The sequence below is a fragment of the Vigna angularis genome, chromosome 1 (genome assembly GCF_016808095.1).
Source record: "Vigna angularis cultivar LongXiaoDou No.4 chromosome 1, ASM1680809v1, whole genome shotgun sequence".
In the NCBI taxonomy this organism is placed as follows: domain Eukaryota; kingdom Viridiplantae; phylum Streptophyta; class Magnoliopsida; order Fabales; family Fabaceae; genus Vigna; species Vigna angularis.
The window spans coordinates 37739949-37766693 of record NC_068970.1 but is presented as its reverse complement, the minus strand read 5'-3'; the positions used below and the strand labels follow the sequence as shown (position 1 = coordinate 37766693).

Below are 26745 nucleotides of genomic sequence, written 5' to 3'. Positions count from 1 at the left end.
ACCTGGCCAACAACAACAATTTGTTGAATTAAGCTACTCCTCATTGCAGCTTCTTCAAGTTCCCCCGGTTCAACATTTTCACCTTCTCTTATTAGAACAAGTGGTTAATACTTGAAAAGGAAAAAAAATAAAAGTCTGGTAATCATAAGGGGTTTGTGCATAGGAAGAAGTTGAAATTGAGGCTTAAAAGATATATTTTAAGATTACATGATTTTGTTAACAAATTAAAGAACTTCTTTTCTTTTAGCCTAAAAACATTATTTGATAGTGAATTTTACATGTATAAAACAAAATTCAACTTGTTTTTATATGGGTGCGTGTGCCCTTGTACGTGCATACATGTGTGTGGTGTGCATGTGTGTATGCACGTGTGTGTGTGTGAGTGCATATGCAAAGATAATTAATTCACACCATTTATTCACCTTTCTCATGTAAACTAATGGGTTCTCGGGTCGGGTAAATGGATAATTTCGCAAGAGTGTTTCATCTGTACCTTCAAGTATATTTTCAAAATCTCTGTTACATCCCTAATTAAAATGTTATTAATTTTTAAATAATTGAAAAGAATCTTTGACCATTTGTCCAAATCCTTAACAGCTTTCTCTTTCTTCCACCCTCATTTCTCATTTCTCATTCCTCTCATTTCTCTTCCTCCTTCATATCCCACTTTCTCATTTAAATTTTAGGTATACTATTAATAAAATTTTAGTATTTCATACATTAATATTTATTTTAATTAATTAATTATATTTTAATTAAATTTTTTATTTTAAATTATTTAATGTTTTATTTGTTTTATAGTTTTTTAATCTTTTACAATTTTAAGATGTTTAGTTATTTTTCTAATAAAATATTAAGATTTTATAATTACATAAACATTTGAATTAATTAATTTTTTTTTAATTAAATATTTTTTCGTAATTATTTAATATTTATTTGTACTAAGGAATTAATTAATTTTATTAAATTTTTTGTTTTGAATTATTTAATGCTTTATTTGTTTTATAGTTTTTAAATTTTTATAATTTTAAGATATTTTATTATTATTTTAATAAAAATAGGATTTTATAATTATATAAATATTTTAATTAATTAAATTTATTTTAAATTAAAATTATTTAATATTTATTTTAATGATATTTATAAATACTATAATAATACTTTACAAAAAAAAGATAAGACTAAAATAATAAATTAAAAGTAAAGTCGAGGAAACATAACATGCAGCGGATCTCAAGCCAAGAAATGTATAGGATCTCAAGCCAAGAAATACATAGGATATCAAGCTATATACATATCGGATATGGAAATCCGATATGCGGTTTTTTACTTCAATTTCTTATTAATCGGAGGTTAAAATTTGATTTCCTTTTCATCTAATATCGAAATTTGATAAAGTTTAAATCAGATTTGATATCCGATAAAGGATAAATTGGATTTTGATATTCGATCAGAATTCGATATCCGATTAAGTTTTTGTTAGATTTCGAAATTGATTAAGATCTGGAAGTTTTATAATGGATTCATGTATGCGAGAAGCTTAAAAAAAATCACTCCTTGACTTTAATGACTAACACCAACACAGCAGCATCTTTACCACACTTCTCAATGAATAATCTTTCTCAAAGACAACTAAAAAAGAGATAATGAAAAGAATGCAAAGAGATAGCATAGAAATGAAAGGGACTGTAGGAGAAGAAAATATATAAACTTCTTACCAACATCATTAATCATGAGGGTAATTCTGGAAATTAGAGGTGTAGGGTGAAACTCTTGAAGGTGTAGGGTGAAACACCCAATTAGTAGCAGAGTTTAGGCTCTATATTGGGAGGGTTACTCCCTATACCATCACACATTGCTTTCTGTATCACCACAACTTTTTTAAATTCCAAAACTATCTTTTATATTTTAAAATATCTTACACCTCCTCTTTTTCTTTTGAACGGATGTCGACATCCGTTGAAGAAAAAATTCTTCAACGGATATGCCACATCCGTTTAGTTTTTTTCTTTTTTTTAAGTTTTTAGTTTTTTTAAGTTTTTAAATTAATATATAAATATTATTTATTTTTTTTTTAAATTATTACTTAATTATTTATAAATTAATTTTACTTTATTTAATAAAATAATTATAATTAATTTAATTTATGTATTATTATTTTAAATAATAATTAAAATATTTTTAAAAAATTTATTAAAACGGATGTGGTGATATCCGTAAAGTTTTTTTCTTTTTAAAGTTTTTAGTTTTTTATTTTATTATATTTTAAATTAATATGTAAATATTATTTAAATTTTTTAAAATTATTATTTAATTAATTATAAATTAATTTTATTTTATTTAATAAAATAATTATTATTAATTTAATTTATGTATTATTATTTAAATAATAAAATAGTTTTTAAAAATTTATTAAAACGGATCTATGAAGTTTTTTCTTTTTAAATTTTTAGTTTTTAATTTATTATATTTTAAATTAATATATAAATATTATTTAATTAATTTAAAATTATTACTTAATTATTTATGAATTAATTTTATTTTATTTAATAAAATAATTATTATTAATTTAATTTATATTATTATTTAAATAATAATCAAAATAGTTTTAAAAGTTTTATTAAAACGGATGTGGCAATCCGTTAACGGATGTCGCCACATCCGTTGAAGATTTTTTTTTTTTAATAAAAATAATAAAATAATATATAAAATATGTGAACGAACGGATGTCAACATCCGTTTCATCTTCAACGGATGTTGACATCCATTTTAGAGAAGGGAAAAATTGGTATGGGGTGGTGCAGGGAGTATTCGGTGGTAGTGAAGGGAGCAACTGTCCTATATTGGTTAGATAAGATCAATCTATATAAAGAGGGTTACTCCCTACACCACCTCACATTACTCCCTGCACCACCACATTTTTAAAAAATTCCAAAACTATCCTTTAAATTTTAAAAAATCCTAACCCCCACTTCTTTTCTTCAACGGATGTTAACATCCGTTGAAGAAAAAATTCTTCAACGGATTTCGACACCGTTAATGGATGTGGCCACATCCGTTCAAGATTTATGTTTTTTATTTATTTTAGTTTTTAGTTTATTAATTTATTGTATTTTAAATTAATACATAAATATTATTTAAATTTTTTTAAAATTTGTTATGTAATTATATATAAATTAATTTTATTTTATTTAATGAAATAATAATTATTAATTTAATTAAATTGTATTATTTTTTAATTGATTATGTTAAACGGATATGTCACATCCGTTAAACAGATATGGCCACATCCGTTCAAGGTTTTTTTTTCAGTTTTTAATTTATTAATTTATTGTATTTTAAATTAATATATAGATATTATTTAATTTTTTTAAAATTTGTTATGTAATTATATATAAATTAATTTTATTTTATTTAATAAAATAATTATTATTAATTTAATTAAATTGTATTATTTTTTAGTTGATTATGTTAAACGGTGATATGCTACATCCGTTAACAGACGTGGCCACATCTGTTTAAGGTTTTTTTTTTTTTTTAGTTTATTAATTTATTGTATTTTAAATTAATATATAGATGTTATTTAAATCTTTTTAAATATTTTACGTAATTATATATAAATTAATTTTATTTTATTTAATGAAATAATAATTATTAATTTAATTAAATTGTATTATTTTTTAATTGATTATGTTAAATGATATACCACCTCTGTTAACGGATGTGGCCACATCTGTTCAAGGTTTATGTTTTTTTATTTTTTTTTAGTTTTTAGTTTATTGTATTTTAAATTTATGGATAGAGTATTTAAAATTTTTTGTTTTTTATAATATGTTATGTAATTATATGTAAATTAATTTTATTTTATTTAATGAAATAATTATTATTAAATATATACAAATAAAATAAAAAATACAAAAACATAAATATATACAAATAAAAAACATTATTAAAATAAAATCTAAAATAAAAAACAATAAAATAAAATAACAAAAAAAAAGTTTAAAAGATGTAACCTACGGATGTGAAAATTCGTTCACGGATATCAACATCCGTTGAAGGTGAAACGGATGTCAATATCTATTTTACTGCGCAATAATTAAATGATAAGAAAGACAAATTAGACATGAAGTGGTGGAGGAAGCATTTGGTGGTGGTGGAGGGAGCAACACTCATCTATAAAATAATTTATTTTCTTTTTTTACTTATGCTACATCCAACGCTTAAAAGATTTTCTAGCTATCTTATCATCTACTTTGTTTAGAAAGTTAAGGGAGCGTGAAGATGAAAAAAAAAACGAAGAGAGCTGCCTTCAAAGTTGAAACCATAAAGAAAAATAAAATTTCAGATTGCGAGAATCTGAACTTAATGATTAAGATGTTTCAATATTCTTGAAGAACAAGAGACCAAATGAACTTTTTTCTTTTAAAAGTATAACCTAAGCTACATACTAACCTTACCTGCTTGATTTGTATCATTACACAATTGATGCAACCCAACAATTAATTAATAACTTAGTTACTTAGTCAGGTAACTCCCACTGCACTATTCTCTATTCTTCATATTAACTTTCTCTTTTCAATTCTCCGGATAAACTTATCTCAATTTGTCAGATTAATAAAATACAAATGCTTTACAAAATTCTCTTGATAGGCTCTAGATTTTCTACAAACAAATTATTAAGATTCTAATTGAACAATTTTATAAACAAATGTAGTATATATATATATATATATATATATATATATATATATATATATAAAGATGGCCAAGCACACAGGTGAAGAAGGCTTTCACCTTTGCAGTTTTGGGGAGGGCTAGATGATTTAAGATAAAAAGTAACTTTACGAGTTAATAGAGATACTCCAATACTGATGATCGGTGCACAACCCTTATACCCATACCCGTGAAGAAAAGTATTAAGATGGCTCATTGTAACAGATGTCATAATAAAGGAGAAGAGGAAATAGAAACTTGTAACGTGTATTGTTAAAATGAATGTGTTGTCATCAAAAGAGAAAGACATGTATGTTTGAGGATTCTGAACACCCCTCTCAAGCTTGCCATATATGTTTAAAGTGTCGAGCTTGGAATTAATGTGGTGGAAGGAAGAAGAAGGAAGTGGCTTTATGAGGATATCTATGAGTTGAAGGGTGGAATGTACAGGAGGCAGTAGTGACAATCAATCTCGATATGTTTGGTGCATTCGTTGAAGACTTGATTAGTGGCAATCTCGATGGCAAAGTGGTTATCAAAGAAGATAGTGGCAAGTTGTGAGAAAGGAAGGGGAAGGTCGCTCATGAGATGACTAAGCCATTGAATTTCGCATACAGTTTGGGAAAAAGGCATGGTACTCTACTTCATATGAGCTTTGGAAAATAGTTGACTGCTTCTTAAACTTCCAGGAAATGGGTGAATCGTCGAGGTAAACAATTTAACCAGTGGTGGATTTTCTTAAGTCAGGACAGCCAGTCCAGTTAGAGTCGTTGTAAGCCTTTAGTGTAATGGGGCTAGTTGCGTTGAGAAATATACCTTGACCAAGAGTGCTTTTGATATTGCGTGGGATGCGAAAGGCGGCTTGGTGATGAGCTTGAGTTGGTGAGGCAACATACTGGCTAAGACTATAAACGACATAAGTTATGTTAGGGCGTGTGTTCATGAGATAAATGAGGCGCCCAATCAGATGACGAAAGGCAGTGGGATCCGCAAGCAGTTGGCCTTTGGAGGACACTTTTGTAGAGAAATTCATGGGTGTACTAAAGGGGCAGCGACGAGCATCCCGGTTTCATTGAGAAAATCCAATGCATACTTACGTTGTGATACATGGATTCCTGCAGAGTTGCGAGCAACCTCGAAACTCAAAAAGTAAGACAAGTTACTCATGTTTTTTATTTTTAATTGCTCATTTAGTATATTAGTAATATGATCAATTGCAAATATATTATTTCCAATGAGAATGATATCATCAACGTAGATTAACAGGATGGTGATGGTGGCACCTTACATTGGTGTTGTCTATAGAGGAGATAAAATTTCAATATTCAAGAGATAGTTTATCAAAACTAAGCACATGTTCAATAGGATATTTGTTTGTAAATGTACTATATAGGATGTTATTTGAAAGTCTTTGGGGTATGCATGTTGATAACGGTTGAAAATACCGTTATTTGATACTTAATTTAGATACTAAAAACATCCTTTATGACTTAGAAACTTACTTAAAATCATGATTTTGCTTTAGTTATGAGAATAAGAGAATTGAAGGTGGAATTTTTGGTTTTACGCTTGGTTTTCCTAATTTTAACAAGAATTAGGATGGTTTGAAAGAAGAGTTTAAGTATCAAGGAGCTGAAACTCAGGAAAAGTTGGAAAATCATCAGAGAGAAGAACCGCAGGTGGCGCCTGAGTGCCCTTTTGGAGGACCTCAGCGCTGAAGTCTCGCCTTGGCGCTTGAGCGCCCTTTTTGTGCCGCTGAGCGCCAGTTAGTACCACAACTCACGCCTGGGCGCCCTTCTAGGGCCGCTGAGCACAAATGCTTTCGTAGTCACGCCTGGGCGCACTAAGTTGGGGCGATGAGCACCAGTCTCGTGGGCTTGGATTTTTTTTGTGCTCTATTTAAGGATTTGGACATCCTAGACTTGGTATCTTTTAACAGAAGAGGCGCAGAAACACTCTCTTGGAGGCGGATTAGGAGGCGGAAGCTCCTATCTTCAACTTTTAGGGTTTTTCTATCTCATTCTTTTCCATTATTCATCTAGTTTCACCATGTCTATCGTGAACTAAACTTCAATTGTTATTGGGGAAATTATGTAATCCTTTGAAACTCTCATGTATTGAATTGATTCTTATTTTAAATTCTTTGTTCATTAATTGTTAGGGTTTTTCGTCTATACTCTATGTTTGCTTTGTTTAACTCATTCATAACATGATAATTGATTTTGTCGATATGGACACATACGGGAAAATCTAGATCTGGGAATCTCTCCCAAAAGCAGTATTGCCTAGACATAGGGATATGAGGATTGGTTGCCTTTAAGCTTCTGTGCGTTTATAATGCAGAATTAATTGTTAGGGAGACAAGACATTGTAAACTAGTAATTAAGGATAGGCTTTCTTCGCCGAGACATCGGGTCTAAAGTAAATTAGAAAGTGACATTAACATTAATGAAGAAGACGAATTCATAAATACATGAGAGTGGATAGGATAAGTCGAAACCCCAAACAACATAACCATTCCATATTTTACAAACCAATCACATGTGCATTTTTATTGTCCATTGATCAACACTAGCATTCATGTTTATTTTCTGCATTTTAAACCAAAAGATTTTGTTCTCAAGTCATATTTAATCAGGAAATCACATAACTGTTTAGGCTGTGAATCTCTTGAGAAACGATATTTGGTCTTACCATATTTATTACTTGATACAATTCGGTACACTTGCCGAGGTCATAACACATGCATAGTTCTAGTGCGAGTAGATCGCCTAGGGGAAATGAAATTATTGTCTAAATGCTCTTCATTGTTAAGAGAAGAAGAATGATTAGGGACAGGGGGAGTGGGTTGATCAGTATCATGTAGAATGGTATGATGATGTGATGATAGAGGGAGGTAAAGCATAATGAAGTGAGGAAATAGATGCCATATCAAGAAATTCATTTTCACAGAAAACAACATTTTTAGAGATGTGAATGGCATGAGTGTCAACATTGTAAGTTATATTTCCTTTAGCAGTGGGATGAAGACCAATGAAAACACTAGCAATAGCACGCGGATCTAGTTTCTTTCTATGAGATTGAAGGGTGTTGGTGTAGCAAAGGCATCCGAAAACTCTAAGTCCAGTGATATCAAAAGTTGTGTGGTAAAGTTTGTCATATGGAGAGTCGTTATTGAGAAGGGGAGTAGGCATGATATTAATGAGAAGAGTGGCATAATTGAGAGCATATGTCCATAATTGAGTAGAAAGTTTTGAATGAAAAAGCAAGACCCTAGTGACATTTAAAAGGTGTTGTTGTTTTCTTTCAACAATCCTATTTTGTTGAGAGGTTTCATTACAGGAGGTTTAAGTCCCTTGAGGACTAAAGTAGTCGTGCATAGAAAATTCAGGACCATTATCAGATCTGATGATTTTAATGGTGGTTTGAAATTGGTTTTTGATATAAGATATGAAATGCAAAATGTGATTTCTTGCATCGACATTTGTTAAAAAATATCTATGAGAATGTATGGATGCAATGGAACAAGGTCAACAAATATCTATATGTATAAGATCAAAAGCATGTAAAGCAACAGAGTTATGTGAAGTAAAAGGCAATTTCTTTTGTTTGGCAATGTGGCAGACATTACAATTGTTTTATCTATATTTGATGTAAGAATATTTTTGTTTAGGAACCTCCAGTCTCTTATCAGATAGGTTGCCTAAGCAGTTGTGACAAATGTTGTTATTGGCAGCAATGAGTGGCTGTTGTGAACTAGCAAAGTGAACAAAAGAAACAATAGTGAGGGTAGGGCCATGAAGGACATATAGACTAGCGTGGAGGTCAGCTGAACCAATATTGTGGTTGTTGAATCCTAGATGAAACATTGAGAATTAGGGAATTTTACGTAAACATTATTATGCAAAACCATTTTAGATATAGAGATGAGATTATAGGAAAAATCAGGAATATAAAGAACATCTTTTAGGCAAAGTGTGTCACAAAACTTTATGTTTCCTTTATGGGTGGCTTTGGTGGTGATGCCATTGGGGAGATTAATAGTGAGAGGTCTAATTTGATCATAAGAATGGAAGTGTTTAAGGGAAGAAACAACATGGTCAGTGGCACCAGAGTCTAGGATCCATGTTGTGATACTTGTTGCAGCAGTAGAGTCAAAAGTTAAAATGGTTTTACCTGGGTCTTGGGAATTGGAAATCACGGAACCGATTTGAGGGTTGGAGGCAGTGTCAGCAGTGGGGTTCATGAGAGCCACGAGGGCCTAATATTATTGCTTAGTGAGGCGCACTTCAGGATCAAAATTATATCTCGGACTGTCATTGATGGGTTCTTGGCTTCTTGAGAGGAGACTTTTACCATTGTAGAAGTTGTGACCGGGTGGGTATCCATGTTTCCTATAGCATACATCAACCGTATGGCCTGTCTTGCCACAGTGAGAGCAATATTTCTTATTTGGAGGGAGTTTTGCAGGAAACCCATGTTTCTTGAAACACACAGTGCCAGTGTGGCCAGTCTTGCCACAAAAGGAACAAATAAGAGTACATATAGTTGCATTGACATTTTTGGGTTCAAGGCTATTTAAGAAATTGTTATTCATCAATTTTCTTTCCTGCTGCATGGCATAGCAAAAGATCTTGGAAACGGGGAGTATAGGATCCAATAAGAGGACATGAGATTGGATATTACTATACTACTCATTTAAGCCACGAAGGAATTGCAATGCTCGGTCTTCATGCTTCCTTTGTGAGATCGTTGAGATCATTTTGCAGGAGCATTGGACGTCACAAGTGCATATGGGATCAGGTCGAAAGTTCTCTAACTCATCCCATATGATACGCAACTTAATGTAAAACTCACTGACGGTGTATGTTCCTTGCTTTAGGGAAGAAGCTTCTCTTTGTAGCTCGGAGATGCGCAACAAATCTCCCTAGAAGAATCTTGATTTGAGATCATTCCAGATTGCTAGGGCGTCTTCCATCCAAAGAATGTTGTGTCTAATTTTTGGTGAAACTGAGTGGACCAACCAAGAAACCACCATGTTGTTGCATCTTTTCCAGGCGTTATGAGAGGGATCTCCTTGAGGTAGTTCTGCGGCAGTCCCATCGATGAACTGAGATTTATTCTTGGCCCTCAATGCAGTGGTCATGGATTTTCTCCATGCATAGTAATTGGTTGAATCAAGAATAGGGGAAACCAAGGAGTTGGTTGGGCTCTCGGGTGAAGACTCAAAAAGCTCAAAGGCTGGTTATGCTCATCCATCATGGTGCAAGAATGGAAAAAAGAAGAAGAAAGACCTGTAAGAAGTCAAAAGAAAGGGGAGAAATCAGAGTTTGTTGGCGTAGCATAGCTCTTCAAAGGAAGAGCTCTGATAGGATCACAGAGATACTCCAACAGTGATGATCGGTGCACAACCCTTATACCCATACCCGTGAAGAGAAACGTCAAGATGGCTCATTGTAACAGATGTCGTAAAGAAGGAGAAGAGAAAACAGAAACTTGTAACATGTATTATTACAATGAATGTGTTGTCATCAGAAGAGAAAGACATGTATATTTATATACAGAGAAGGAGAAAGAAGCAGTGAAAAACAGAACGTAATAAATGAAGTTATGTTTGAGATTCTGACACGAGTATAAATGATAAAAAACTTTTCTTCAAGTTCCTATTATTGGCTGTCCTTTGTTTGACATCTCTAATGGATGAAAATAATATTGAATCGTTCGTACATAGACATAGTAGACATAGACATTCTAAGATTCAATGATAAATAGATCACATTTTATTGAAACTTCAACTTACCCGTCGAAAGTACGATAGTGTCTTTAGCACGGCCTTCCACAATAATCATGCCACTAGACTGACGACTCCGCCCAATTGAATGATGGGGAACAATCCACCCTATATCACCAGTATTCAACCATCCATCACCGTCTAATGCCTGAATTGTAGCTAAAGGATTCTAATACAGAGACAGATAACTATCATTATAATTTCATCCAAAAAACATCACTATAAATGTAACTGCAAAGGTATCTCCCATATATTTGCAGTAAGAAACAAAACTAATATAATGCATTTTCTCTCTGCCCTCCCCTACACCCCCACAAAGTATATTTGCAAACAAATGTTCGCACTCTAACATAACAAATTACCTTGAAGTATCCTTTCATCACTTGTGGACCCCTGACTTTTAAAATTCCCTTTGAACCAGGTGGAAGAACTTCATCAGTTTCAGAATCTACGACTTTGAATTCCGTTTCACGAATTGGATGCCCAATAGATCCAAGAACCTTCAGAAGAATGTATCTGTAACATTCTCAGATAAATGTACCACAGGATGGACACTGTTCTCTTAACATATTAAGCGAAAAATTTCATTAAAAATGTAAAAGACCAAACAGAAACTACAGAATTTTTAAAAAATACTAACTGATAAATATGAACAATTTGCATTTGAAGTGTGCTTCCTCATTGGAATGTACAGGTAGCAAATTTTCAAGCACGCTACTTTAAGTCACTTTAATATTGAAAGAATTTGTCCCATTAAGAAATGAGTAAGTTACACATGAATTTCACCAAATAATAAATAGAAAGTTGTCAACATTCTTCAATTTTCAATGCATTAAGTAAGTTGCTTACATTACATCCAGGTCTTCGAGCTGCTACAACTGGTGAAGTTTCTGTTAAACCATATCCATTTTGTACTTTCACACCAATTGCCTGCATGACATAATAGAAGCACCAATGTGAAATGGCCAAGTAGATTCAAAAAAAATTGTTACATGTTTCACATGATTGAAATATCAGACCTCAAAAAACTTATCGACTTCCCACGGCAAATTACCACCTCCACTTATTCCAGCCTGTACAGAACCAAGAAATTTCTCCCGTCAAACCACAATTTCCAAAATCATGAACAATGGCACAATATGGTGCATAGTTTAAATGAACAACATCTCTGTCTCCAAACTCGGCGATCAAGGTTAATCTTAAGAAAGGCAAAAGAGAGAATGTCAAAATACCACCAAGAATATGATAAAAGAAGAAACAAAAACAAGTAGGAGCCTTGCCATTCTCCATTACAATGTCTCCTTCATTTGCAAAGTAAGACTTAATGCACAATTATATTCTTTCAGAAATAGAAAATGCTTGGGATATTGAATTGCATAAACTCCTTGATTATTATGTTGTTTTCATCTAACCAAAAGGACCGTAGTACACATCGGGAAGGGTTTATTATTTTTATAATTTTTTCGAAATATTATTTCATTTGAACACAATTTTTTAAAAAAGTAATTTATAATTTTTTTAATTTATACATATTTGACTATGATGAAGAAGGTTAACGTTAGTTCGGTTAGTTTAATGTTCATGATTTTATAAACAAAGAATTCCAATTTCTAGAACAATATATCATAACAATAAAAACCGAGTACAATTTTTTTTGAAATCATAACATTAAATAGACTAATAGGTGAAATTTATACATAAACATTAACTTTCTTTCATATTTGAGTCAGTGTAAAATGTTGAATAAACTTTAAATCATTAGATTTAATTTTTTAATATTTTGTTTACTGTGTGTTTTACTTAACGTGGTCAATCACAATTGTTTGACTCGTTTGTTTTTATTCGAAAAGCAGTAGGTAGTGAATTAGATATATATATTATATTTAAGTTTTTATTTAAATATGTTATTATCATTTTGTAAAAGGCCCAAGGCCTCTGTTACGACTATTTAAAGCCACCTTTAGATGAATGAAAGATAACACTGCAGTTTACAGAGAGAAATATAATTGGCGTGTGCGTATTAGATGAATGAAAGATAACACTGCAGTTTACAAAGAGAAATATAATTGGCGTGTGCGTAGTGGATGTTTTATTTTTTAACAAAGTGGTATCAAAGCTTTATACTCTGAGTACAGAGAAAAAAAAAAAAGAGAGGGGAGAGTCAAACACCATGAGAGAAATACTAAATGCTTGAGTTTTTTGTGAGAGAAATAACAAAGGTTGTCAATGGTATGAGTGTGTCACAATTGACGAGATAAACCAATTATGATAATTGGTGCTTACAGATGAAGGCATTATCAAGACATTTGGGATATGGTGGAAGACGAGTACGTTGAACCTAATGACGACGAACATCATATGGTGGCACAAATGCCCGTGTTGAAGAAAACACGTGCAAGAGATGGGTTAACATTGTATTTTCTCTACAATGAAGTAGATGAGTCGGGATTCGAAAAAATAGCGATGCCGCATCAGCAAAAGAATCTTGGGAGATATTGGAAGTTGCATATAAAGGTGACAACCGCATTAGACAAATCCAAATACAAGCTCTCAGAGCAGAGTTTGAACAGTTGAAGATGGGGCTCAAAGAGCATATAATCGAATACATAACTTGGGTGGAGAAGGTGGGCAACCAACTCGGTAGGAATGGAGAACAAATGTTACCTAGCCGGGTTGTGGGAAAAATCTTGAGTTCACTCATAAAAGATTTCGAAAGTATCATGTGCGCCATCGAAGAATCGAAGGACTTGTTAATTCTCATAGTGGATGAATTTGCTGGGTCATTAGAAGCCCAAGATAAAAGGAGAAGAAGTTGGGATAATCAGGTTAAACCTCTCGATCAAGCACTATAGACACAGTTTGACTCGAATGAAACTCGGATTACTCAAAGCCGAGGTCCTAAAGGCAGAGGACGAGAAGGTCGAGGATGAGGTGGACATGGCCAAGGTAATTTTGAGAATGGAACAAACCAGTCAGTAGAATTGGCATGATCAAAGACAAGAGAAAGGCCGAGGAGATTTCTACCAATGGGTACGGTAGATAGACTCTAGAGCAACCAATCACATGTGTGGATATGAAACTCTCTTTGATGAACTCACCAAGGTGGAGGTCAGATTTGTGTCTTTTGGAGATGACTATAAGGTGGTCGTGCAAGGGCATGGAACAATCCGGCATATGTAGAAGGATGGAAGAGTTGGCGAGATTAGGGACGTTTATGTTACCAATAAGGAGTATTGGTAAAACCTGAAGATGTGTTTTGATGATGCTGCAACTTATAGATTTTGGATGTAGTAGGAAAATATTTAAAAAAAGCAACTTGTAGATTTTGAATGTAGTAGGAAAATGTTAAACATTGTAATTTTTACTAGTATAATCGATTATGGTTAAGCAATAATCGATTATCACAAGTCATACTTGAATAATCGATTATCACTTCATATAATCGATTGTCACTTTTTTGAAAACTCTGTAATGGACTTGAATAATCGATTATCACTTACAATAATCGATTATTTATGGCAGTTGGGAGCTGACCTTTGGCATTCAGTGTACTTGGCTATATAATTTGATTTGGAGAAATCAAAAGGTAACGTTTTTTGAACTGAGAAAGCTTAGAACACTGTGTCAGAGGAACGTTCTTAGAAAGCTTTTTGTTCATTGTTCCCTTGCTTGGTCTTGTGAAAGGAGAGGCTCGCGTATCGTGTGTCGATAGTCGGAGCAGACTCTCTTCAAGTTAGCAAGGTACTCTGCCTGGTCTTGTGAAAGGAGAAGCTTGCAAATCGTTGGTCGATTGCTGGAGCGGTTCTCTTCAAGTTGGTAGAGTGGTTCTTTTAGTTTTATTTCTGTTCATTTGATTGTAATCTGTTAAACCATTTTTAGTGGAACTGTTAATCACTATTTATAGTGATTAACGACTGGAAGTAGATTTTGTTGAATCGAACCAGTATAAAAATATCTGTGTGATTTTTCTATTCCCTACACTCATATTATTTTACGTATATCAACTGTTTGATTAATTTTCTGAAAGAAAATTATTTTTACTAAAAGGACCAAATTAATTTTAATTGTGATCGAACACGCTTTCCGCTCTCTGAGTTTTAATTCCGCTGCGCTATACTCTTCGAAAAAATACCCCCTACGATACCAACAATTGGTATCAGAGCTTGCTTTGATAGTTTTTCAAAAAAATATTTGCGAAAATGGCCGGTCACAATCAAAACCATGTATATGCTGAGGGTGCTTCCATTAACAGACCTCCATTGTTTACTGGTGATAACTATGCTTTTTGGAAAGTGAGAATGGAGATTTTTATGGGGTCTGTTGATAAAGGTATCTGGGAAGCTGTACAAAATGGCCCTTATATTCCTATGAATACTGTTGATGGTGTAGAGACTGAAAAACCTTATTTTAATTGGACTGCTGAAGAAAATAGACGAGCTCAGTTTGATATTAAAGCTCGCAATATAATTTAACACTCTCATTCAGGAATATGAGATGTTCAGAATGCAACCTGGAGAAACGATCTCTGACGTTCAAAAACGATTCACTCATATTGTGAATCATTTAACAGGGTTGGGTAAGACTTTTGATACTGATGAACTTAATGTGAAAATTCTGAAATCTCTAGACAGGTCTTGGCAACCAAAGGTGACTGCCATCTCGGAGTCTCAAAATCTTACTCAGATGTCAATGCCAATCTTTTTTGGAAAGCTCCGTGAGCATGAACTTGAGCTGAGGAGATTGACTGCTGAAGAGGATCAAGGCAAAAGGAAAACTCTAGCTTTCAAGTCTGAAATATCTAAAGGAAAAAGCTCTAAGAGGATCGAAGAAGATGATTCTGATGATGAAGAAAACATGAGCTTGATGATAAAGAAATTTGCAAAGTTCATGAAAGCAAAGGGAAAGGACAAGTTTCACAAAGATAGGAAAGAAAGTCAAGAATCTCCATCAAACGTAAAGTGCTTCGGTTGTGGAGAAAGAGGGCACGTAAAATCTAAGTGTCCAAAAAGCAAGAAAAGTGAAGACAAGAAGGAAAGAAAATTTCAAAGGAAAAAGAAAGCATACATAGCTTGGGAGGATAATGCCTCTAGCTCAACGAGTTCAAGTGACACAGAAGAAGAAGCCAATCTATGCCTTATGACAGATTCTGAAGAAACTGGAAGTCAAGTAAGCGATTCCAGCTTTGAATCTAGTGAATTAGATTTACAAAAAGCTTTCTTTGAATTGATGAATGAATCTGAGAAACTTAATGTTGCTCATAAAAATTTAAAAAAGGAACATAATGAATTGAAGTTAAAATATGATAAACTGCTTGATGATGAAGTTGTTCTAAGAAATAGAGTTAATACCTTAGAAATTAAATTATCATATGCAAATGCTACTGTTGAACCTGTTGAATGCTTGTCATGCAAAAGTTATATGTTTGATATTGATATACTTGAAAACTTACTTGCTAAGGCAACTAAAGCTAATTCACATGCTAAAACAAACCTTAATAAGAGCAATGGAAACATGCATCAAAATTTTAAATCCAAGGTAAAAAGAACTCGAAAAATTTGGGTTGTTAAAGGAACTTTTATTAAAAATAAAATTAGTGATGTATGTTGCTTTTACTGTATGAAGCATGGTCACACATCAAACAAATGCAATATCAAACATGTTGGTGTTCCAAGTGGCAAATATGCTTGGGTTAAAGCTGTGAGATGATGTAAACTTGCAAAAACTAACCCCATGGACCCATATTGAGATCGGGGACCTAAAATTCTTGCTAACTTGTTTTGTAGGATCAATCTAAGTCCAAGAAGTCATTGTGGTATCTTGACAGTGGTTGCTCAAGACACATGACTGGTGACAAGAAAAGATTCATCTCTTTTGAGAAGAAGAAGCAAGGATTTGTAACGTATGGGGATAACAACAAAGGCAGAATAATGGGTACTGGAAACATTGGAGGAGGAAACACTTTGACAATAAAAGACGTCTTATACGTTGAAGGCCTCAAACATAATCTTCTAAGCATAAGCCAACTATGTGACAAAGGTTTCAAGGTAACTTTTGAGAGTGACAAATGTACTGTTTATTTTAAAAATTCTGCTGAAATTGCTTTGCAAGGTGTTAGGCATAATAACATATATTTGATTGATATTGAGAGTGCATCTAGTCATAGTATAACATGCTTAGTTGCTAAAGAAGAAAATCCATGGCTATGGCACAAAAGAGCTGCACATATTCACATGCAACACTTAAATAAATTAATCTCTAAGGATCTTGTGATTGGTTTGCCTAAACTAAAATTTGAGAAAGATAAACTTTGTTCTGCATGTCAAAAGGGTAAACAAACCAAATCTTCATTTTCATCTAAAAGCATGATTTCAACATCAAAACCTTTAGAACTTTTGCATATGGACTTGTTTGGTCCATCTAGAATTAAAAGTTTTGGTGGAAACTACTATGCTCTTGTAATTGTTGATGATTACTCTAGATTTACTTGGACTTTCTTTTTAACTCTTAAAAGTGAAGCTTTCAAAGCATTTAAAACTTTTGCTAAACGTATTCAAAATGAAAAAGATTTGAAAATCAAAACTTTGAGAAGTGATCATGGTGGTGAATTTGAAAATGAATCGTTTGGAAAATTTTGTGAAGAATTTGGCATTGCACATAATTTTTCTGCACCTAGAACTCCCCAACGGAATGGTGTTGTTGAAAGGAAAAATAGATCATTAGAAGAATTAGCTAGAACGCTTATGAATGAATCTAATGTGCCAAAATACTTTTGGGCTGATGCAGTAAGTACTGCTTGTTATGTGTTAAATAGGATGCTTATTAGGCCAATTCTAAAATTAACTCCATATGAACTGTTGAATGGTAGAAAACCAAATATATCTCATTTGAAAATTTTTGGATGCAAATGCTTTGTCTTAAATAATGGAAAAGATAATCTTGGAAAATTTGATGCAAAATCTCATGAAGCAATTTTTCTAGGATATTCTTTGACTAGCAAAGCTTATAGAGTGTTCAATAGAAGAACACTGATAATTGAAGAATCAATGCATGTTGTCTTTGATGAGATTGTAGACCTTGAGGTAAATGCTCTTGAGTCAAATAGACCCATTGCAGGTGATAAGGATTACTTAAGAGAAGCCCTTGAGGAGATGTATCTAAATGAAAATTATCCTCCGGAGCTTCAAGAAACACCCCAAGTCGTTGATTCCAAAAGCTATCAACAACCAAGAGGACTATCTTTGGACAACATCATAGGAGATATATCAAAAGGGGTAACTACTAGACATAATTTAAATAATTTTTGTCTAACTGTTGCTTTTGTGTCTTAGGTAGAACCTAAAAATATAAAGGAAGCTCTTCAAGATGACAAGTGGTGCATTGTTATGCAAGAAGAGCTAAATCAATTTGAAAGGAATGAAGTTTGGGAACTTATTCCAAAACAAGAAGAATTCCAAGTCATAGGAACAAAATGGATATTCAGGAACAAGCTTGATGAGGATGGAAACATCACAAAGAATAAAGCAAGGCTAGTTGCTAAGGGATACTGTCAAGAGGAAGGTATAGATTATGATGAAACGTATGCACCGGTAGCCAGGTTAGAAGCAATTAGATTATTACTTGCATATGCATCTTTGATGAAATTTAAACTATATCAAATGGATGTAAAAAGTGCTTTCTTAAATGGTTTTATAAAAGAAGAAGTGTATGTTAGTCAACCTCCTGGCTTTAAAGATTTTAAATTTCCTGATCATGTTTACAAGTTGAAAAAGGCCCTTTATGGTCTTAAACAAGCACCTAGGTCTTGGTATGAAAGACTTAGTACCTTTTTAATTGAAAATAAATTTTCTAGAGGAAAGGTTGATTCAACCTTATTCATTAAGAAAGTAGGAAAACACATTTTAATCGTGCAAGTTTATGTAGATGATATCATTTTTGGGTCAACTGATGATTCTTTGTGTGAAGAGTTTGCAAAAATAATGCAAGGTGAATTTGAGATGTCTATGATGGGTGAGTTAAACTTTTTCTTAGGACTACATATAAAACAAATGAATGGTGGAACATTCATCTCCCAAACTAAATACTGTAGAGAAATTCTTAGGAAATTTGGTATGGATAGCTGCAAGGAAGCTAGTACACCCATGGGTACTTCATGTTATTTAGATAAGGATGAAATTGGAAAAGGAGTGAATGAAACCATGTTTAGAGGCATGATAGGATCCTTGCTATACTTAACTGCTAGTAGACCAGATATTATGCAGAGTGTTTGTGTATGTGCTAGATACCAAACCAATCCTAAAGAATCTCATTTGACTGCAGTTAAGAGAATTCTAAAATATCTTAAGGGAACTACTTCATTTGGACTTTGGTATCCCTCTGATGCCTCACCTAGTTTAATAGGATACTCTGATGCAGATTATGGTGGCTGTAAAATTGATAGAAAAAGTACTAGTGGAACCTGTCATTTCTTGGGATGTTCTTTAGTGTCATGGCACTCAAAGAAACAAGCATGTGTAGCTTTGTCTACCACCGAAGCTGAATATATTGCAGCTGGAAACTGTTGTGCCCAAATTTTGTGGATGAAACAACAATTGGAAGACTTTGATATCTTCCTTGACAAAATTCCTCTAAAATGTGACAATACTAGTGCGATAAATTTGACCAAGAACCCCATAATGCATTCAAGAACTAAGCATATAGAAATTAGGCACCATTTCTTAAGAGATCATATTCAAAAGGGGGATTGTCAAATTGAATATGTTGATACCTTACATCCATTAGCTGATATCTTTACCAAGGCTCTACCTAAAGATAGATTTTTTGAGCTTAGAAGAGAGTTAGGAGTGTTAGACATATCCTAGAATCAAAATCTATGCAAATTTTTGCATTTTTCGTAAACTTAACGCTTCATAATCGATTATCACTAAGTTATAATCGATTATTCATGCATAAAATTCAATTTTGGAAAATCTTGAGCAGATAATCGATTATCATTATGCATAATCGATTATCATGCAATTCTGGGCAGTAATTATTGAACTGATAATCGATTATCACGAGCCATAATCGATTATCGCGCTGACAGTTTAAAAAATAGAGCCGTTGGAGCATCCCTAACGGCCATAAACGGCTAGTTTTTTCATTTTTCTTATAAATAGCCCCCCATAATCGATTATTAGACACTCCTTTGCACCCAAATACTGCTGAAATCAAATTTAGAGCTCAAATCTTCTTCATTTCTCTTCACCTTCTCAAAATCTCATTTTCCCATTCTTCCTCCATGGCTGACTCAAGAAGGCACCGTCGCAGAACAGCTGGAGCCTCCTCTTCTTCTCAACCACGTCTTGCAAACATAGATGGATGGATTTCAGATCAAGGGAAACATGCAGACTTTGTTAATTCCTGGCAAGAAAGGAAGATCATGGCGGTAAAGTTTATTCGTCTTGACTTTTTCCGCTTCTATGGCTTTCAATTTCCAAACACTTTTGCTGAGCAGGGGTTAATGCATATGTTAGAACAAAAAGGATGCATTTATCCTGATCTTATAAGAGTCTTCTACTTCAACTTGCGCTATCGAGATGGGATAATATCTACTAAGGTCAAGGGAGTACGCATCATTTTAGATGATGACGTATGGACCAATGTTGCTCAACTTCCCATCTGGGATGATGCTGTCAAAGTCCATTTAGGACTTGAAGATTTCAACAGGATAATGACTTTTCAATCCTTCCTGCGCCATCCTGAACGGCAAACAAATAGAAGGCAATTACTGGTTGGAGGTTTTAAAGTTGAAGAAAGGATGATCCACTACTTGATTGTCTAGATTTTATGTCCTAGAGCAACCAACCATGCTCAATGCTCTGAGCAGGATTTACTTCTGTTGTATGGGATTCTAAATCACATACACATCGACTGGCCTGCTCTCATTGCTGACACAATGGTAAAAGCCAAGAAATCCCATTCATATCAATTTCCCTATGCTCTTCTTATTTCTAGGATTTTAGAATTCAAAGGTGTACCTGTTGAAGGAGAACTCGTTCAAACTATTGAAGCTGTGGGATCAGAAATTGGAGATACTACCTTTCGTCAAATGGGATTCATTACTAGAGGCAGAGTCCTTATTCACAAAGATGATGACCATCCTGATGTAGATGAAGATAATGACATGGACACTCATATGGCTGACCCAATAAGTGCTGCTGCTCCGTCTGATGCTGGACCATCCAACATACCCTCCTCTTCCTCAACTTCTATGGAAGAACATTTTGCAAGGTTATCTAAACAGTTGGAGGATATGAGTCTTACACAAAAGACTCACTTTGAGGAGATTTATGAGTGGCAGCGATCTGTTGATGAGTACATGGTTGATCAATTTCTTGATCTTGATGTTCGCCTATCTAACATCGAGGGTCATCTTAATATCCCACCTCCTAAACATTCTCCTAGTCCTGAATTCTAGGTTTTAGGCCTCTAAGTTTGATTGTTATGTTATTTTCTTTATGGTATTTAGTTTCTTAATCTTTATGAATATCATGTAATTCCTTTCTGTTCTTAATATAATGAGCTTTTATTTTGTGCATATATTCCATTTTTGAGGGGGAGCTTATATTAAGGGGGAGGTTATTACATTATTCTTTTTGCTTATGATCAAAAAGGGGGAGAAGAAATATAAGGGGAGGATTAAAGAAAAAATAGTTTTTAATTGTACAGGTAATGCTAACTCTGTGGTTGTCCATTAGTTTATATATGTTGCAGGTAAACCTGAGTTGCTTTTAAAAAGAGAGTTTTTGATCATCATCAAAAAGGAGGAGATTGTTACCAATAAGGAGTATTGGTAAAACCTGAAGATGTGTTTTGATGATGCTGCAACTTATAGATTTTGGATGTAGTAGGAAAATATTTAAAAAAAGCAACTTGTAGATTTTGAATGTAGTAGGAAAATGTTAAACATTGTAATTTTTACTAGTATAATCGATTATGGTTAAGCAATAATCGATTATCACAAGTCATACTTGAATAATCGATTATCACTTCATATAATCGATTGTCACTTTTTTGAAAACTCTGTAATGGACTTGAATAATCGATTATCACTTACAATAATCGATTATTTATGGCAGTTGGGAGCTGACCTTTGGCATTCAGTGTACTTGGCTATATAATTTGATTTGGAGAAATCAAAAGGTAACGTTTTTTGAACTGAGAAAGCTTAGAACACTGTGTCAGAGGAACGTTCTTAGAAAGCTTTTTGTTCATTGTTCCCTTGCTTGGTCTTGTGAAAGGAGAGGCTCGCGTATCGTGTGTCGATAGTCGGAGCAGACTCTCTTCAAGTTAGCAAGGTACTCTGCCTGGTCTTGTGAAAGGAGAAGCTTGCAAATCGTTGGTCGATTGCTGGAGCGGTTCTCTTCAAGTTGGTAGAGTGGTTCTTTTAGTTTTATTTCTGTTCATTTGATTGTAATCTGTTAAACCATTTTTAGTGGAACTGTTAATCACTATTTATAGTGATTAACGACTGGAAGTAGATTTTGTTGAATCGAACCAGTATAAAAATATCTGTGTGATTTTTCTATTCCCTACACTCATATTATTTTACGTATATCAACTGTTTGATTAATTTTCTGAAAGAAAATTATTTTTACTAAAAGGACCAAATTAATTTTAATTGTGATCGAACACGCTTTCCGCTCTCTGAGTTTTAATTCCGATGCGCTATACTCTTCAAAAAAATACCCCCTACGATACCAACAGTTTACTATGTTCCTAAGCCGAAGAACAATATTTTAAGTGTGGGTTAGTTGTTGGAAAAAGATAACTCAATTTTAATAAAGGACCAAGTACTATATTTGAAGGATAAGATTGGTCGTCTTGTAGCCAGGGCGAGAATGAAGATAAATTGGATGTATAAATTGAGGTTACAGATCTTGCAAGAGAGGTGTTTTAAGGTGGACATGAAAGATGAAGCTATGATATGGCATTTTCGATTTGGACACCTTAACTTTGGAAGCTTAGTCGAGCTCCCAAGGAGAGAATTAGTACTCGGATTATCCGATATAGAATTTAAAAAGAAATTTTGTGAAGAATGTGTGCTCGAAAAACAATCAAAAACAAAGTTTCCAAACTCGGCCATGTACAAGGCAAAAGAGCAACTCGAATTGGTACACACTGATGCGGACCTATTACTCCTAGCTCATTCAGTGATAAAAGGTATTTCATCTCATTTATAGGTGATTTCTCTAGAAAAGCCTAGGTGTATTTTTTACAGGAGAAGTCTGAAGCACTAGGGGCTTTTAAGATGTTCAAACTGATGGTCGGAAAGGAAACTAACAAGAAAATTAAAGCATTAAGATCTGACAAGGGAGGTGAATTCACATCAACAAAATTTAAGGAGTACTATGAAGAGTGGGGGATAAGGCATTTTCTTACAACTCCATATTCACCACAATAGAATGGTGTGGCAGAGAGGAAGAATAAGACGGTTCTTGATATGGTTCAAACCATGCTTAAAAGGAAAAATATGCCAAAGGAGTTTTGGGCAGAGGCTGTGCAGTGTGCTATATATGTACAAAATAGGTGCTCACATTCGAAGCTGGATGGAATGACACCATAGGAAGCATGGAGTGGAAGAAAACCAAGTGTCAAACATTTTAAAGTTTTTAGAAGCATAGCTTATGGACATGTCCTAGGTCAACTCAGAACAGAACTTGATGACAAAAGCAAGAGGTATGCTTTCATGAGCTATGATGAAGAAGCAAAAGCTTATAAGTTGTAAACCCGATTTCAACAAAATTTTAGTAAGCCGATATGTTCAAGTAAATGAAAATAATGAATGGAATTGGGTTGACTTGAAGGAAAAGCTTTCAGAAATAATGATTTTTAGGGGAGAGGACTCGAGTGACAAGACTAGGTGTTCGAAGATCACATATGAAAGAGTGAATGAATATGATGAAGAAGATGACGATCCTATAAGGCCCAAATTTCAGAGTCTAAATGACATTTATAATTTTACTGATAAGGTACATGTAATATGTCTATTGATAGGTACAAAAGATGAAGAATTTAAAGCTGCCAGCATCATTTCAGGAATTAAGAAGTTGATTGGAATATTATAGGAAAGTTTTGTTTAATAAACTTTAAAGCATTAAATTTAATTTTTTAATATTTTGTTTGTTACTGTGCGTTTTACTTAATGCGGTCAATCACAATTGTTTGACTCGCTTGTTTTTATTTGGAAAGCAGTATAGGTAGTGAATTATATATAGAATATTATATTTCAGTTTTTATTTAAATCTGTTATAATCATTTGGAAAGCAACGGGAGTTTTTTTTTAACATAAAATGCTACAAACATGAGGCCACGTGTTCAAATCACGATGAGTTCCGTCAGCAGAGACCAAAAATTTTATATACAGGGACCAAGATGATAAAACAATTAGAGAACAAAATAATAAAATAATTACATTAGATGTACGACTAACATATTTAGGTGAAATAAGTATGATAAGATAATGTAGAAGAGAACAAAACCTTTGATATTCCAATAGAAGCATGGATTTTACTGTACACAAGTTTCTTAGCCAAAATATGAACCGGTAGTAATAATGTGGCCATAATTCTGGCCCACAGCCAGTCCAACATTGAATTCACGTAGGAGACCTGCTTCTCGTTCATTGTTAGACATTTACCCTAAAAACATAATTTGAAAATTAGTAAAAGAAATATCTTTTTCTGAGAAACAGTATTGCTATACTAGAAAGTGTGTTGCTGCTCTTCCTCATTTAAGGAATTTGCTTCACAAGTCTTGAGTGACTAAGGAACAATAAACCAGTTCACTCATCAATGAACTAAAATACCTGCAACCTTAAAGACACTCAGTTGACAACATATCCAAATCACCATGTTGTTGTTATCCTTTTCACTTATTTAGGATAAAATAAGAACTTGATAAGATAGAATGCTCCAAAAACAAGAAAAGACATAATGAAAAGAAAACACATATTTTACAGAGTAAGGCAATTAAGAATCACAGTATCCTGATTAAAAAAAATGACACTTTGGAGATCAGATAAAAAGGAGAGATACACAAACCTCATAAATGCGCTTACATTCCATGTATGCTAAGCTGACCCTAATGAATGTTAGTGCGACAAGCTTTCTAACAGCAGAACTAGTAGATATCTGCTTCATGATTCCACTGCAGAGGAAACAATCAACAAAACCAATGAAAGTTACGTTCCTAACAGTGTAAACTTTTTTGTTCCTATTAGTTTTATGCCACTTATTGTTAGTTTATTAAGTTCAAGTGGTTGCTTTCAAGCAACATATTTTTTGTACAGCACTGCTACAGATTGCAGGAATTTTCCAGTCAAATCTTCAAACACCTACCAGTTACTCACTCACCTCAATATTAGTCGGAAACCAAATTCAAGCATTACACAGAGGAATGACTTACAGTTTAAACAAAACATACAACATGATATATCATCAATTAATTGGGTATTCATTTGAAGAGGATTTACCTGTACAAGGTTTCAAAAACTAAAGGAACAGAAATCAAGTAATGTGGTTGATAGCGTCGCAAATCATCCTAGAAAATTAGAAAGGAGAGTATGTTAATAAATGTGCATATAGATAATTAAGAAAATAACCAACTTAGCATATGTAGCAATGCATTTCCTTATATCATACTACTAATAATAATAATTGTTGAACAGAAACAACAATCCAGCATTCGAAGAAAAATCTGCTACCGCATTTTCTTTCTTTTATTAACCGTAATTTTGATGTTACATTATAACTGTGTAAGCCATAATTCCACAATGTTTATGATCAAATCAATAAAACAATACCTTCAGATTCTTCACGGTTGTGTATACTTGCTGAATTCCGCATGTGAAAATGAAATACTCACAAGCTCTTTCGTATGCATGCCAAGGTGGCAGCATGCTTAGAAATCTATCCCCAACTTTTGCAGGTACTATGTCCCATAAGTTTTTTATCTATAAATTCATCAATAAATCACGTATAATCAAGTGTATCATAATTGATAAATTATGTTCTGAATCTGTAAAATGGAAAAACCAATAAGCAGGGATATAAACAGGCAGGGCTTAGTTACTGTTAAGTAAAGTCAATTGTGTACTAATAAATTTGAAGGGGTCTGCAAGTTGTGAATATTTAGGTTGAAAATAAGGCTTATTTACTTAAATTGGCTTAGGATTTTTCTTATAGCGTTTATGCCTTGGACTTTACAGATGAGAGCTAGATTTTTAAAATATAAATATAAGAACATTGCTTCATAAAAGTCATCCTCTATTTGACCTGATATTAATGATTGGTATGATACTATCTAGGATAATACCAATTGGGTTGTTGGTAATAGTGATCAAATTAATTTCTAGAATGAAAAATGGGGTTCTAGTAGTTGTATTTCTCTTATGGCTGGTGTTCTTGATGTAGAGAGATTCAAGCTTTTGTCTAAAGCATCACACACTTCGAGTGGTAATGTTGGCCTCTCTCTCCTCTCTCATATGATGTCACTTAGTTCTTGTTTACTTGAATGGATTTGGGAGAGAGTGATTCAATGAATTTGAGAGGATTTGAAGGTAAATTTTTTGTTATTTATTTGAGTGGATTTTGGAGTTAAGTGATAGTGGATTTGAAAGTAAATTTTTTTAATCTGTCACATCAATCAAATTCTACACTAATTCTCACCAACTTTACTTTCAAATACACTCTCACATACCTCCAAAATCCACTCAAATAAACAACAAAAAATTTATCTTCAAATCCTCTCAAATTCATTCAATCACTTTCCCTCAAATCCATTCAAGTAAATAGAGGCTTAGTTTGTAGACATAATTTTTATTTTAACTTTTTAAATTCTGTAAATTAGTACCAGCAGCAGCCATACTCTCACCAACAAAATGATACGGAGGATGAAAATGCAGATGATGCATTAACTTCTCCTGATTATGAAGATTATTAGACATGTTCTCATTAGTGTTGTTAACATTCTCATTCAACCTTTCTTAATTTCTAGATAATATGAATTTGTACATTTAGATATTTCTTTTACACATTACATTTAGATTTTATGCTAATTAAGATAATTTTTTGTTATGCTGGTCTTGTCTTTGAAATTGGGTAAATAAATGTTGGTTGTAATATAAATGTTGGTTTGGTGGTAGACCGGTTTCTTGGTGGAGATGTGAAAACATATTGGCCAACAAAACAGCTTTAAAG

The 26745-nt window shown here is 33.2% G+C and overlaps 1 protein-coding gene across 5 annotated transcripts in view; it reads right to left on the bottom strand.

Annotated features, from left to right (window-relative positions):
- LOC108346912 (probable acyl-activating enzyme 16, chloroplastic) overlaps positions 1–26745 on the bottom strand; it is a 34118-nt gene that overhangs the window by 1164 nt on the left and 6209 nt on the right. Inside the window, exons 7-16 of one of the 5 annotated variants that reach the window (XR_008248630.1) lie at positions 25350–25499; positions 25020–25087; positions 24589–24694; positions 24028–24186; positions 11527–11580; positions 11357–11437; positions 10870–11007; positions 10517–10676; positions 8893–10010; positions 5690–8572 (exon numbers count right to left, since the gene is read on the bottom strand). Coding sequence is in view for 3 of the 5 variants with exons in the window: in XM_052877143.1 (XP_052733103.1) it covers positions 3–82; positions 10517–10676; positions 10870–11007; positions 11357–11437; positions 11527–11580; positions 24028–24186; positions 24589–24694; positions 25020–25087; positions 25350–25499 (996 nt within the window). In the remaining 2 variants the exon portion in view is untranslated. Of the gene's footprint in view, positions 1–2; positions 83–5689; positions 8573–8892; positions 10011–10312; positions 10677–10869; positions 11008–11356; positions 11438–11526; positions 11581–24027; positions 24187–24588; positions 24695–25019; positions 25088–25349; positions 25500–26745 lie in introns of those variants that run through there. The other 4 variants (XR_008248631.1, XM_052877143.1, XM_052877151.1 and 1 more) reach the window with 4 other exon arrangements.